We start from the raw sequence: 12,510 nt of genomic DNA, 5'->3' as shown, positions 1-12,510 counted from the left end.
GAGAAACAAAACTTCTGCAAGATTTGTATATATCAAGCTATCCTATCAAATTACATGCTTGTTTCCCAGTCCATTCCTAGCAGATGTACTAGAAGTTCTCAGCTAAGCAGGCTTATGTGCTTGTCATCTATATAGCATCACATACGCAGTCAAAACATATTTGGTATTAAATTTTATTTCTATTAATCCTTTGAAAATAGAAAAAAATTTTGGACATTGGGTGGATACTAGGAATAAAATAAGGAAACGAATCATAATATTTACTGATTTCACCTTTGATTCTCTGGAAGTCTCTGGCTGGCAGTCACATCATGGATACAGAAGAAAAAAGCAGTTAGAACTCCAATACTAGAATTGTGAACTATCCACCTGACGTGAACAGTAAAACAAAAAGGGGCAGAATTCTTCGTACCTCTTAAAAATTCCATTCCTTAGGAGCAGAGAAGGAAATTCCTGTCTATCTTCTAATGAGCAGCTGTTGTCAAACGCCTTTTAAATACCAGATCATTACGCCTAGTGCTTAATATTCTGGGCCCTAAGAAAGTGATCTGTCTTAGAAGAAGTGCAGCCAGGACGCTCCTTAGAAGCGAGGATGGTGAGACTTGGTCTCACTTACTTTGGACACGTTATCAGGAGGACCAGTCCCTGGAGGAGAACATCACACTCGGTATAGTAAAGGGTCAGCAAAAAAGGGGAAGACCCTCAATAAGATGGACTGACACAGTGGCTACAACAACGGGCTCAAACAGAGCAACGATGGTGGGGATGGTGCAGGACTGCGGCAGTTAATTCTGAGGTCCATGAGGTTGTTATGAGTCAGAACCGACTCGACAGCACTTAACAAGAAAGTGATCTGGAAAGTCACTGAGGCAGAGCACCAGCCCACAGCAGTCTTATTCTTCACAATACAAAGTTTCTCCCCATTTACTGGCTCTCCCTCAGCCATTATACAAAGGAGTATTTGCTGATTTAAATACTCCTGAAATGAAATGTAAAAAGAAATAAATGTAATTTTTTATATTATAATTATTTGTATACCACTGATTAGGACCTGAGTGTCAGGTACCATGCTGGGGAAAAAAGGGCCTGCCCTCAGGAGGCCTAGCTTAAACTAAGCCTTCAGCATTATTAAGCTACACCTCATCAACACAATAATTTCTGAACTGAAACGACTGGCCCTCAAATGAAATCTGGCTCTCAGCTCCTCCAAGAAGCACTGGCCATTGGAGAGCATGATAGTGACCACAGGTGAAAAGGACAGCTTTCCTACAGAGTATCTCATACAACCACACAAAGTACAGAAATCCATTTCTGAGAAATACTAAGACTCCATGTAACACGTATTCCGGGGCTCAGAGGTCTTCTAAATTAGAGGTTTCAATGGTTAGAGGTTTTCCAAATTAAGTGTCAAGTTGGTCAGAGGAGGGTGTTAAGTTTATTAAAACCTTTGAATCCCCTACAGCACTGAGCACAGCAGGTGCTCAACAGATGTGTCCCACTGTTGTCTAGAATTCAGACACTGCACCACTGAAGACAAAGACTCGACTTATTAACAGGTCTCAATTTTTCATCTTTTATACCAATCATACCTCCCCACCATTTGAACATAAAAAGCAACAGTTGTTATTTTGGGAGCCATTTAACAAAATAACTACAAATTATTTTCAGCAGTGCCAGCAGGTCATACAAGCTGAGAGGAAGTGATTGGTGACCCTATACACGACATTCACAGATGTCACTATTGTCCAAACCACATTTTTAATATCCCATGCCACAAGTCCTCCCGCACCCCGCTTGAGAAGCCCTGACAAGGTGTACTGCACCAAGAGAATAGGAACTCACTGCATTTGTCTCAAAATCAAATCTCATTACTGAGCTGAGAGGAAACAGAAGCACTAGACCTGACTGACTGTCTTTTTGATCTTGGGTAAGTACTTCACTCACAGACCGTTTCCTCACCTGTAAAAAAATAAGCAATTTGGTCTGGGTGATTTCAAAGACCCTCACAAATCTACAATTCTCTGGCTTTGCTGAGTAAAGGAAAACTAACAAGCAAAATGAAGGGTATCACAGGTTTGAACTTAGGCATCAAAAAACCATATACAGAGCACTACTGAATATCCTTGTCAGCGGGAGGGAAATGCTTAAGGGAAGATCAAAAAGGTTTCCTGGGGAAGGTCGAATTCCATGTCAAAAGCTGCCATAGCAATTAGGGGGCAGTTTCACCCCCCGCCCCCCCGGGGCTTCTGTGAAATGCAATACCCAGCATTAAGCATCACAGTCAATAAAACACAGGTATGTTCCCAACTACCTGGAGCCCTGTGAGGGAGTGGGATCCACGGTATAATGAAAATTACTGTTACATGGCTCTTAAAACTGACCGTTCGGGATTTTACTTCAAAAGTATACCAGGAAACTGAAGGGGGGAGAGGAGCGGGAGAGAGGTTTTGGCTGTGAGGTTTCCGTGCGCTCACCTGGCTGCATCCTGTGATTCATGTGTCCCCCTGGTGATGAGTCACAGCCCCGTCACTAGGCACCCTATGGTTGGCAAACAGTCACCCCAGAAACCAAGGAGAAATGCTTTTAGCATTAAACATTACCCAAGGCATATGATCAGCTTCTTTCCACCTTGGAAGGAAAAAGAAATTGGATCCCATGTAAATAAAAGCAGGAAGCGTAGAACACGGACTAAAAATGTTCAGATTCCTTGGGTTCAAAGGTCTCCTAGCCCATCCCCTGCCTTCTCGGCAGAAGAAAAAGCACCTAAAAATTCTGATGCAATTTTTAAAAATTATACTTTGCCAAGTAAAGTGTAGTACTTAAGAAAAAAATTTTTTAAGCTTTAGGTATATGACAGACTGAATACTAAATTCAGTATTTTTAAAATCCACTTTGGTTTTGTCAATAATGATGCTCTTCGATTTAAGTGGAGTGTGAGCATTACAACCTTCCAACTGTGATTTACTGCAGAGCTGGGGGCAGCCCTCTTTACCTCATCGCACTTACCTCACTAGCAGCCATGAAGTCTCAGATATTTCAAGTCAACTCAGGACCAAGCCTTCCCTACCATTCATTCAGTCGTATTCCACGAGAAAGAGGTGGAATGCTCCCGGCTCAGTCTCCAACAACTATTTGTCATTCATAATTCTGCACACACAGCTGCAACTACAAGTTGAGACTTACCTCCCCTGCTTTAAGAATCAAACCTGAATCTGCATAGGTAACTGCTGGTTTTTGTTTTCCTCATTTCCAGTGTATGGCAAGCCTGTCATCTGGTTCTTCTCTATTACTTGGTCTTTGGTGGAGCTAGTTTACAAGTTAAAACAATACTGATGGACAAACGTTTTCAGTTTCTTGCATCTCGAGAGTTTGGCTGGGTCCATCTGGGGCTAGGCAAGTCATAATCTACTTAAGAAAAATCAGCCTTTGGATGTGGCTTCTACCATCACAGGTTGTACTAAGTAAGCTATCTATCTTTCCCATGCCTACGATGCACGGAAACGGGCTGGCTTTCGGAATTGTTTTGTAAGTGTTGTGTTTACTTACTGTATAGAAAATAAAATCCTATGACGTTAAGCTTGATATTTTGAAACCAAATAGACAAATGGATCAAATATACACATTGAACGTTTATGGGTTAACTTTTTGTTATTTCCCCAAACTAGACAGATACCTGTTTTGGGTGAAGACTTTGTATTTCTTACGATACACTTGGCATTAAGAAGGTATTCAAATGGCTGGAGAGATTACTTAATTTTAGAATTCAGGGTAACCATGGAGCAATATATAAAGTTTGTCTCTAAAGGGGAAAAAGCCAAAGGCCTTAGATCATCCCAGTAATTTAAGGATACACCATCATTAAGTAGCACTGCAATTTTTACCTGTAAGTCCCATCATTACGGCCCCAACTCACCTATTCCTTACTTATTACTGCCCAATGGAAAGCTTTAAGACTAACTTAATAGGTCTCTGAATGCTTACCTGAGCTGCTTCTCTTACTAGGGAAATTCTCCGTCCCCAATCCTCTCATCCTATGCAAATCCTCTTCAACATTCAGGCTGCTGGTCTCACCTCTGGGAAGCCAGAACTCCTTTGTCTCAACTCCTACTGGACTACAGTGGGAATTCTCAAGGGATTACAGCATGCAGCTGGGGTTGAAAGCTACTGTTCTCTAGTCTCCACAGTAACCCTTTTTGAAACAAGTGGTAGGAACACACATAATTTAGCACCTAACTCTTCCATATGACAGTATCTTACTTACCCAAGTAGACTGCTCCTTAGGGAGGGCAAATATAATCTCTACGTATCACCCCAACTGTAACCCACCATCACCACCACGTCATTTTATATATTCCTTTGGACTTGCCATTCCATGCCCCAAGTCAGTAATTCTCATGTTTTGAAGATGGGCATGTATTATTCAAGGACAATCAAGTCAGTTTAAGTGATTTCCTTATCCAAAATCCTCACTGGACATTTTCTGGAAAGAATCACTCAGCAGCCATCCATTCATTCAAGCACTCTTTTTGGACATACTAAATGCATAGCACAGTACTACTGACAGGTGTTTTTAGAAAACAGGAGGCCACAATTCCCAAAACTGATAATCGAGCTGCTGGTGACATAAACGTACTACTTAACTTTTTTTTTTTTTTTTCTTAAGCATGTCTAAAGAAAGGAATACCATTGTTTTAAGAAGGATAACAGCAAGATCAACTGCAATCATTTTAACCATTCGGGACCAAAAACACTCTGGCAGGCTCTGGTTCTCCAAAATTTCAAGACTGCTCAAGACCCGCTGCTCCTAAGTTTTCACTTGCTAAATGCCTGAATTTATCAGACAGCCTCCTACAACTCTGAGCAAGAGAAATGAGAAGAAAAGGGTAAGTGGGTAAGGAGAGTAGTGATATTGCACTTAGAGGCACATGGACAAAATCAGAAGAGTTGTGAAAACGTCTTGGAACAAGTATTATCTAATAACCTTTCTTGTTCTAACAATGCTTCCCTGCCACCAGATTTCTGCCCCCAGATCCAAGCGGCATCTTAGAATAACAACAAGCTGCTGTCAGTTCTCAATCTTGTCTACACACCATAATCACCTAGGTAGGAAGCTTTAGAAATACTGATGGCCTAGGTTCTGCTGCAAGTTCTGATTTAATTGGTTTAAGATGCAAACTGGCATGGAGAGTCTATAAAGGTCACTAGTTAACTGTAACTGTAATGTGCACCCCAATAATGAACCACTGCACCAAGCACACCTGTTAGGGCTTCACTAAGACAGTTCTAAATGTCTCAAACCTAAAAGTTCAGCCAGGAAAGTGATGCAAAGTCAAAGTAGGGCTGGCTCTATGCCTTTGAGGCAGACAGCACCACAGAGACGGCACACATACAGGCCAAGGAATGACATGAAATTAATTCTGAAGCCCCCACAGAGAGTAACCTGGGATACTACTAGACTACCTTTATCCTGGTCTACTGTCCTCTAACTCACCATGGTGAAGGAGGGAGCTGAGGCTGCTTATACGAGAAAATAAATCTCAAAGAGTTTGTGAGAATTCACTAGACAGGATCTTCCTGTCTGCTGGCCTAGGATTTGAAAAAAAGCAGCCCTTACACAAACCCTGGAATAGGACTTGCATGCAAAAGTGGCTTTAAGGAACTCACTGAGTTTATCAAGTTATCCCACAGAAATAAAACAACCGCAAAATGGTCTGAGGGCTCCAAGGAGCTCACAAAAACAAAGCTGCTCTCAAAAAGCTTGCTTTAATTTATGCAAATTTCACACACTACTCCACAATACATCCCTCTCTGCTTCCCAGTTCTCCCCAACATGCTACACTCCGTATTTCTAACTTCATTGCTTCCAGTGTGCCTGAAGTCTGAGACACTCGGCATTTTGTAGGATCTACGGGCCATGCCACCCAAATAAATCTACTTCACGAGCTAGACAAATTTATGCTTAAGTTTCTAGGATTTAGTTTGTCCTCTTGTGTTGAGGAAGGTTTCAAACCATATAAAGGTATAGGTAAACTACCGTTTGATATTTAAACAAATAACCATTAAACTACACCTTTTAAAAATAATATGTAATAGAGCAAAAATCACTAATTCCTAACCCTACGAATGCAAATGGTCTCATAAGCTTAGAAAATGTAGCCGCTGGGTTACATTTCTTTGCTATATTCTTCTGCTCCCTTATCCCCTTCCTACCCCAGCATCCAGCGATGCACCCTGAAGTTTAGAACGGAAAACCGAAAACAAAAACCAAAGCCAGTGCCGTCGAGTCAATTCCGACTCATAGCGACCCTACAGGACAGAGTAGAACTGCCCTATAGTTTCCAGGGAGCGCCTGGCGGATTCGAACTGCCGACCCTTTGGTTACCAGCTGTAGCACTTAACCACTATGCCACCAGGGTTTCCTCAGAAAGGAAACCTACTATTAAATTGCAGACGCTGAAGCAGCAGAATCCAATTAGTTGCTGTCACCACGTCGACCTCTTAGCTTGGCCAGGACCCCCACAAAACAACACAAGCCTTTCCCTGGATTCTCTGGCAGCGAGAACCGGCTAGTAAGAATTCAGACAGCATCAAATACCATCTTTCCATAAGGAGTCCCATTACCAAAGAAAAAAAAAAATTCTGGTTCCTAATTTGGTTAGCACAGTAACACAAAGTAGACCAAAAGCCTGATGACAAAAGGGGGATGGGAAGTTCTTTTAAGTTTCTAAACTGCTGATCTCCAGCAGAGGAGAACAGTGCATATGATGTAAACCAAAAATGGTTTTCCTTGGCAAGAAAATCTTGCAGTAAGGAAAATGAGCTGCTCTGAACTAAGACAATATACCTGTTTATTCTAACCAAGCAAAAATTATTTGGCCAAAAAGAAGCTTAGTTCAAATAAGCAACAACATACTGAGCATTACATATTTTTAAAATCAGAATCAACAATGTCCACTTTAGGTCACCTGTTACTGAAGAAATGGACTGAAAATTCTACTTCCTTCAAGATAAAAACAATTGTTTTAAAGTGAGATCTTGTCCCTAATGACACAAATCCTACAAGCTGGTTCACTGAAGACGAGCTTCTTGCCTCATTGCATTTAGCACTCACAGAATTCCATGGATGCTTTCCATGCCTGTTTTCGTCACACTTCTTGAATGATGGTGCCATCCAACTACCATGGCAAAGGTGGAGCTTCTGAAGTTCCTGGTATTCTCTAAGTTAAAATGGATGGTATGTATTACCTATCAATAACACCTGGCTTCACTGCCAAGTATCTTTGGTTTCTTCAGAAATTAAAAGTACACATAACACTTTCACCAAATGGAAACTGGCCTACATTACAAGCAATTTTAAACAAGCTAACAGTAAGGGAGGAGGTATGTAAGTCATACAGAACTGAACAAGAAATATCAAAAGTAGGCAGTACCAAGAGTGTAGACAAACGCAACCACACGGCACCACTCGTGGCAACGCTGAGGCTGGAGCCGTGACTTCAGCAGGTCCGCAGCACTGCTTGCCACGGGCTGGTAGTGAGGATCAGAGGCAGCTGCATCGCGCAGCCACGCTGCCCAGCCACACGGGCAGCGGTGAGAATCAGAGGAAGTCTCGTATTTCTTTGAGGTTTCACTTTCCTTACCTTTAAAATAAGAACAATACGCAGCTAACAGGGTTGAACGTGACAATGTATGTTGAAGCAGTTTAGAAGAACGGAAAAGACCCATTAAAGAGAAATGTCGCTGTGGGTTATCACAGCAACCTGAGAACGCCGCAAGGAAATCAGCATTTCTCCCTTTAGAGGCTAAGGAACCCGTGATTACATGGCCCACAGTAACTGTGGGAATAATTTAGAGTATATCACACTCGCAATTGCTTCTAAGTAATGCTGATGCAACGGTGAGCTTCTAAGAAAGGAACTGTTCTCATACAATCAGAATTGGTTTACCTTGCCTCAATTTTAAAACAAGGAAGAGGTTATCAAACTTTTTTAACTTCCTAAAAATTAAATATCTTGGCAGTCACAGCACCACACAATAAAGAAACAAGTGCCGGGACCAGGAGCTGGAGGGCCTGGGCTCTAGCTGTGGACGTACCACCTGTGTGGCCTGAAGTAAGCGGCTCAGCCACTCTGTAGGGGGCTCAAAATGATCATATGATCGTTTAAGTATTATTTACTAAATTGAAATAATTTTATTATGCCCCAACTGACATTTCACCTAATCAAAGTTATATGTCTATTTGAAGAGTCAGATCTTAGGCCTTCAAAAACGATGGTTTAAAGTAATGAAAATACACCATTTTCAATAGGGCTTTCACCCAAAAAAATGCTCACGAGGACTGCATGTGGTAAGTTCAACGCCTCTGGAGCAGAGATCATCCTACTTTTCACTTTGAAAATGATGATGTACACCACTAGATCAGCTACAAAAATTATTACAGTTCTTTAAAACAAAAAGGGCAAAGGATGGCAAGAGGAAAAGCTTTTAAATTGTTCCAGAAAAAATTACCACATCTTGACTACCCAACTCAGTATCACAACCACATCTTTTTTCATAAGGGGCTCACTTACTGCCAACTTTAGGACCCATCCATCTTTAAATTTCAATTTAACCTTTCAAATGAAGCTGTTAACAACTGTAACCTATATTATGCAGAAAAGCCATTCAGTGGGTCTACCTGCAAAGCAGTGGTGCTGAGGGATTCAGAACGGTTACTGAAGTCATGGCTGATCCTGGGCCTCTGAGAACTAAAAAGCCATTTGGAAGAATTAACTGCCTGCTACACGGAAACCGTCGTAGTGTAAGGGTTAAGTGCTATGGCTACCAACCAAAAGGTCGGCAGTTTGAATCCACCCGGCGCTCCTTGCAAACTCTTTGGGCCAGTTCTATTCTGTCCTATAGAGTCGCTACAAGTCAGAATCAACTTGACAGCAATGGGTGATGGGTTTGGGCCTGCAAGAAAATGATAAAGATTAACAGCTTGTCCCTCAACAACTCAATGGTTATTATTACCAGGTCCATTTCAGAGTTCACAACCATATTAAGCCACAAACAACTATTAAATATGGTCTATTAAAATATGGTCCAGGGCATGTTTATCCCACAGTGAGTAATGTTCGGGCCTTTCCCAGCACTTCTTTCACTTTAATTCACCTCACAGTAAAACCGAAAAAAGAACAAGCTATCTTATTAAAATCTTATCAACAACGAACATATGTAACATTTCAGAGCCCTGGTGGCACAGTGATTATGAGCTTGGCTGCTAACCAAAAGGTCAGCAGTTCGAATCCATCTGTTGCTCTTCGGAAACCCTGTTTTAACTTTTACGAAGACTTTTCTGGGAGGTACAAAAGTACTACACAGTTTCCGAACAACAACTTTGAAAATCCATATTAAAAATTAAATCCATGCCCACATTCCCTTGGCAAAACTACCTTAAAACCATCTTAGAGTCAAAACCTAGGTAGTACCATTCGTCTAATACCTAGTAATTACAAGGGGGGAGCCTCCCTTAAAATGATATGGCTGCTTCAGAGAAGGAGAAGCTGCCTCGTAGCTGCAATACCTACACTGTTTCACAGACTGGGGACAGTTCAGCCAAGGCTTTCCATCACTCCCTGATAACAGAAGGCAGGTCATGTCGGTGAAGAAACAGGCATCCCTAGGCATACATTGCTGCAAATTCAGGAAATGTTCTAGTCATAACGTTTTATTTTTCTTGTGCAAGATTTCTCTTGAAGAATTCTACTGCCTAACTTGTCAACGGAATACCAGCAAATGTCCATTTAAAAAAATCAAGTAAATGTCTCACAAAGCCACAAGATTCCTCTTGGCATAATCTAAAATTTCCCTAATAAAAAAACAAAAATTGCCCGTTGTCACTGGTGCCTCACCCTTCCATACCCGACATCACTCACAATCCACTTTCTGAGAGCCAGCCACCCGGTCTGCTTCCTTCTGTAGACTTTTTCTAACTGGCCACAGTATTCCATGAACTTACTTAACCATTCTTCTTTTTTGGAAATTTACCACTCATTGTTTAAACAATTTTTGTACTACAAAAGCAATACACATTAATTATAGAAGAAACAGTGACTTCTAATTCTACAACCTACAGATTTATCTATGGTATAATTTACACTAGCTTCTTCCTACGCAAAATGAACTTATAAAACTTGTAAATTACTCAAGTTTAGGTTGGTCACAACAGTTCAAGCATCTTTTTCATTTGGGAAACTAAATATACTAGGAAACCTCCTGCCTGTAACAGTAAATCTTAAAAATAAAAACAAGATCTGCCAGTATCGCCCTGAGCCAAAACACACTGAAATCATCTAGAAGCTATTAAAGGCACGCACCAGCAGCTGTTGCATGTGCTCAACCCTCCTATCAAATGCTTCAGTTCTTTCCCCAAATGGAGTCCTAATATAGCAGAGGAGTCTGGCTGATAATATGCAAATGAAAACAAACTTCCATAGATAAAAACAGAATCACTTTATCCAAATATGCACAATTCAAGAGGAGCTGGCCACTGCCGCTGCTTTCTTTTTTTGGTGGGGGCGTTAATTCCATACTTATTCAAATCACGAATACCTCTAACACAATTTGAGATTACTCAAATCCCAAAATATATCACTGGCCCATGAGAAGATTCATTGGAGTGAATGGTGGATGAATGCAAGCAAAAAATGGTAATATATTGGGATAAGTGCAACTTACCTCAAGCTATGCAGACACATAGGGCTGAAGACCAACTGCTAGTGATATAAAGACCAAAATATGAGCTGAGGTATAGAAATGCAAGTATGTATTTGCCAGCATGGGGAAGAAAAACAATACATAAAAGAATGTGGGAAAACCATGTGAAAATGTACAGACTAGGACCAGTTAGGGAAATGCAAGTAGTCTGACTAAATGCAAGTAATATAGAGTAGGTATGCAGAAGGAATGGGACAGAAGGTACAAAAGGTGGGCAGAAACTAGATTATAGTGTCTCATAAGCCAAGATGACACAAGACCAGGCAACATTTCATTCTGTTATACATAAGGCAGCCATGAGTTGGAGCTGACTCAATGGCGCCTGTCAACAAGGAGAGTCCCCTAATTGGTTTTAAATATTTAATTCTACCTGCCATTTTATAGACAAAATCTGAACATTTTCACTGGAATTCACTGGAAGATGAATCAAGAAAGCAAGGCAGGTGAATAGGAGTAGGAGAATAGTTACATGGTACAGATGTTACAATTAATTTTTCATAGTTCATTTATTGGTTAATATACTTGGAAGTATTACATGAAGGACGAAAAAGAACTAAAAATGGCTCTGACTTTGTAGATAACGGATGGTAGTTTTGGGAGCAGAAACATGAACAGAGTAGAAAAAAATGGACTGAGAAAGAAGTGAAGGGGGACTGGGAAGAAGCACATCTCTCCAAGCCCCTCTCAACTTCAAAAAGAAAAGTCTTCAGAGGTGTAGTATACAGAATCCACATTAAGATTTTGTGTATATAATACCTTGTCAATATCCAGAGAATGGAACTCCCCAATCTTGCTACTCTAGCATTTTATATGTATTCTTCAATGTAGTTATTTATACATATCACCTCTCCCTTACCTGTGACTGCACAGAAGAACAGGGCTGGGTCTCTGTCTTTTTAGCAGCTTGCAAGGGGCTTGCACACAACCAGCATTGACTGAAACACCAAAGGTTCATTTGTGATTTAGGCCAAGTGTTCTATTACCACAAGACAGTGCAGTTCAGCAACTTTCTGATAAACACTCAGCTACAGTTACTCCATACAGGGTTTTTCATGAAGCACGTGGCCGGTTTTAGGCACCAGCGTCCTTAGGGAAAACATACGCAGTGCAGAATCCTGAGATTAAGAGCATGGACCCTGGAGCCTGACTGACTGGATTCCATGTAACCACTCTGTGCCGATATCATCTGTAAAATGAGTGTAACACCACTATCTACCCAAAAGAACTGTTGCAATGATAAATGTCATGGTGCCTGGAACCCAGCACTGTTAGCTGTTATTATCATCTTATCTTGGGGAGTTTGATTTGGTTTGAGGAAAATTTAAGATGAAAATCAAAGCAAGCAGAAGCAATATGGGCCTTCATTTTCTCGTCTGTAAAAGGTAGACAGTATAGTTCATGTTTACATCTGAAAACCCACTTATAACTGACTTGTCTGAGGTTCCTAAGTCTCAGAGGAAACCTCTCAGCATCTCTTTCCAGAGCTGGTCTCTTTGCTTTTATTTACTAGGAAAATAATATATCCTGAAGAAAAGGTTCCAGCCCTTTTAGAAAGTATGAAGCCACAGCCTGGGATTATATTTACAACCCTCTTCTGGTACTGTGACACAGTAAGATACCGTACGATAGCTGCCAACTGACTCCCTTCGTAAAATCCAGAAAGCGGTAGGAGACGTGGAATACGGTATGTTGGGCAAAAAGGAACAGATTCTAGGTAGAACTGGTTAACTACCCCCTGGAAGCACCCAGGCT

At 41.0% G+C, this 12,510-nt stretch overlaps 1 protein-coding gene across 5 annotated transcripts in view; it reads right to left on the bottom strand.

Annotated features, from left to right (window-relative positions):
- The window catches only part of DNAJB6 (DnaJ heat shock protein family (Hsp40) member B6), a 115,670-nt gene that overhangs the window by 31,526 nt on the left and 71,634 nt on the right, over window positions 1-12,510 (bottom strand). Inside the window, exon 9 of one of the 5 annotated variants that reach the window (XM_064275139.1) lies at window positions 4,617-7,640. The exons of the other annotated variants lie outside the window; for them this stretch is intronic. Coding sequence (XP_064131209.1) covers window positions 7,414-7,640 — 227 coding nt within the window. The 3' untranslated portion in view covers window positions 4,617-7,413. Of the gene's footprint in view, window positions 1-4,616; window positions 7,641-12,510 lie in introns of those variants that run through there. 5 annotated transcript variants of the gene reach the window in all.

This window comes from Loxodonta africana, chromosome 22, assembly GCF_030014295.1.
Source record: "Loxodonta africana isolate mLoxAfr1 chromosome 22, mLoxAfr1.hap2, whole genome shotgun sequence".
NCBI classification, from domain to species: Eukaryota; Metazoa; Chordata; class Mammalia; order Proboscidea; family Elephantidae; genus Loxodonta; species Loxodonta africana.
The sequence above is the reverse complement of the archived record's forward strand: the minus strand, read 5'-3'. Positions and strand labels throughout refer to the sequence as shown.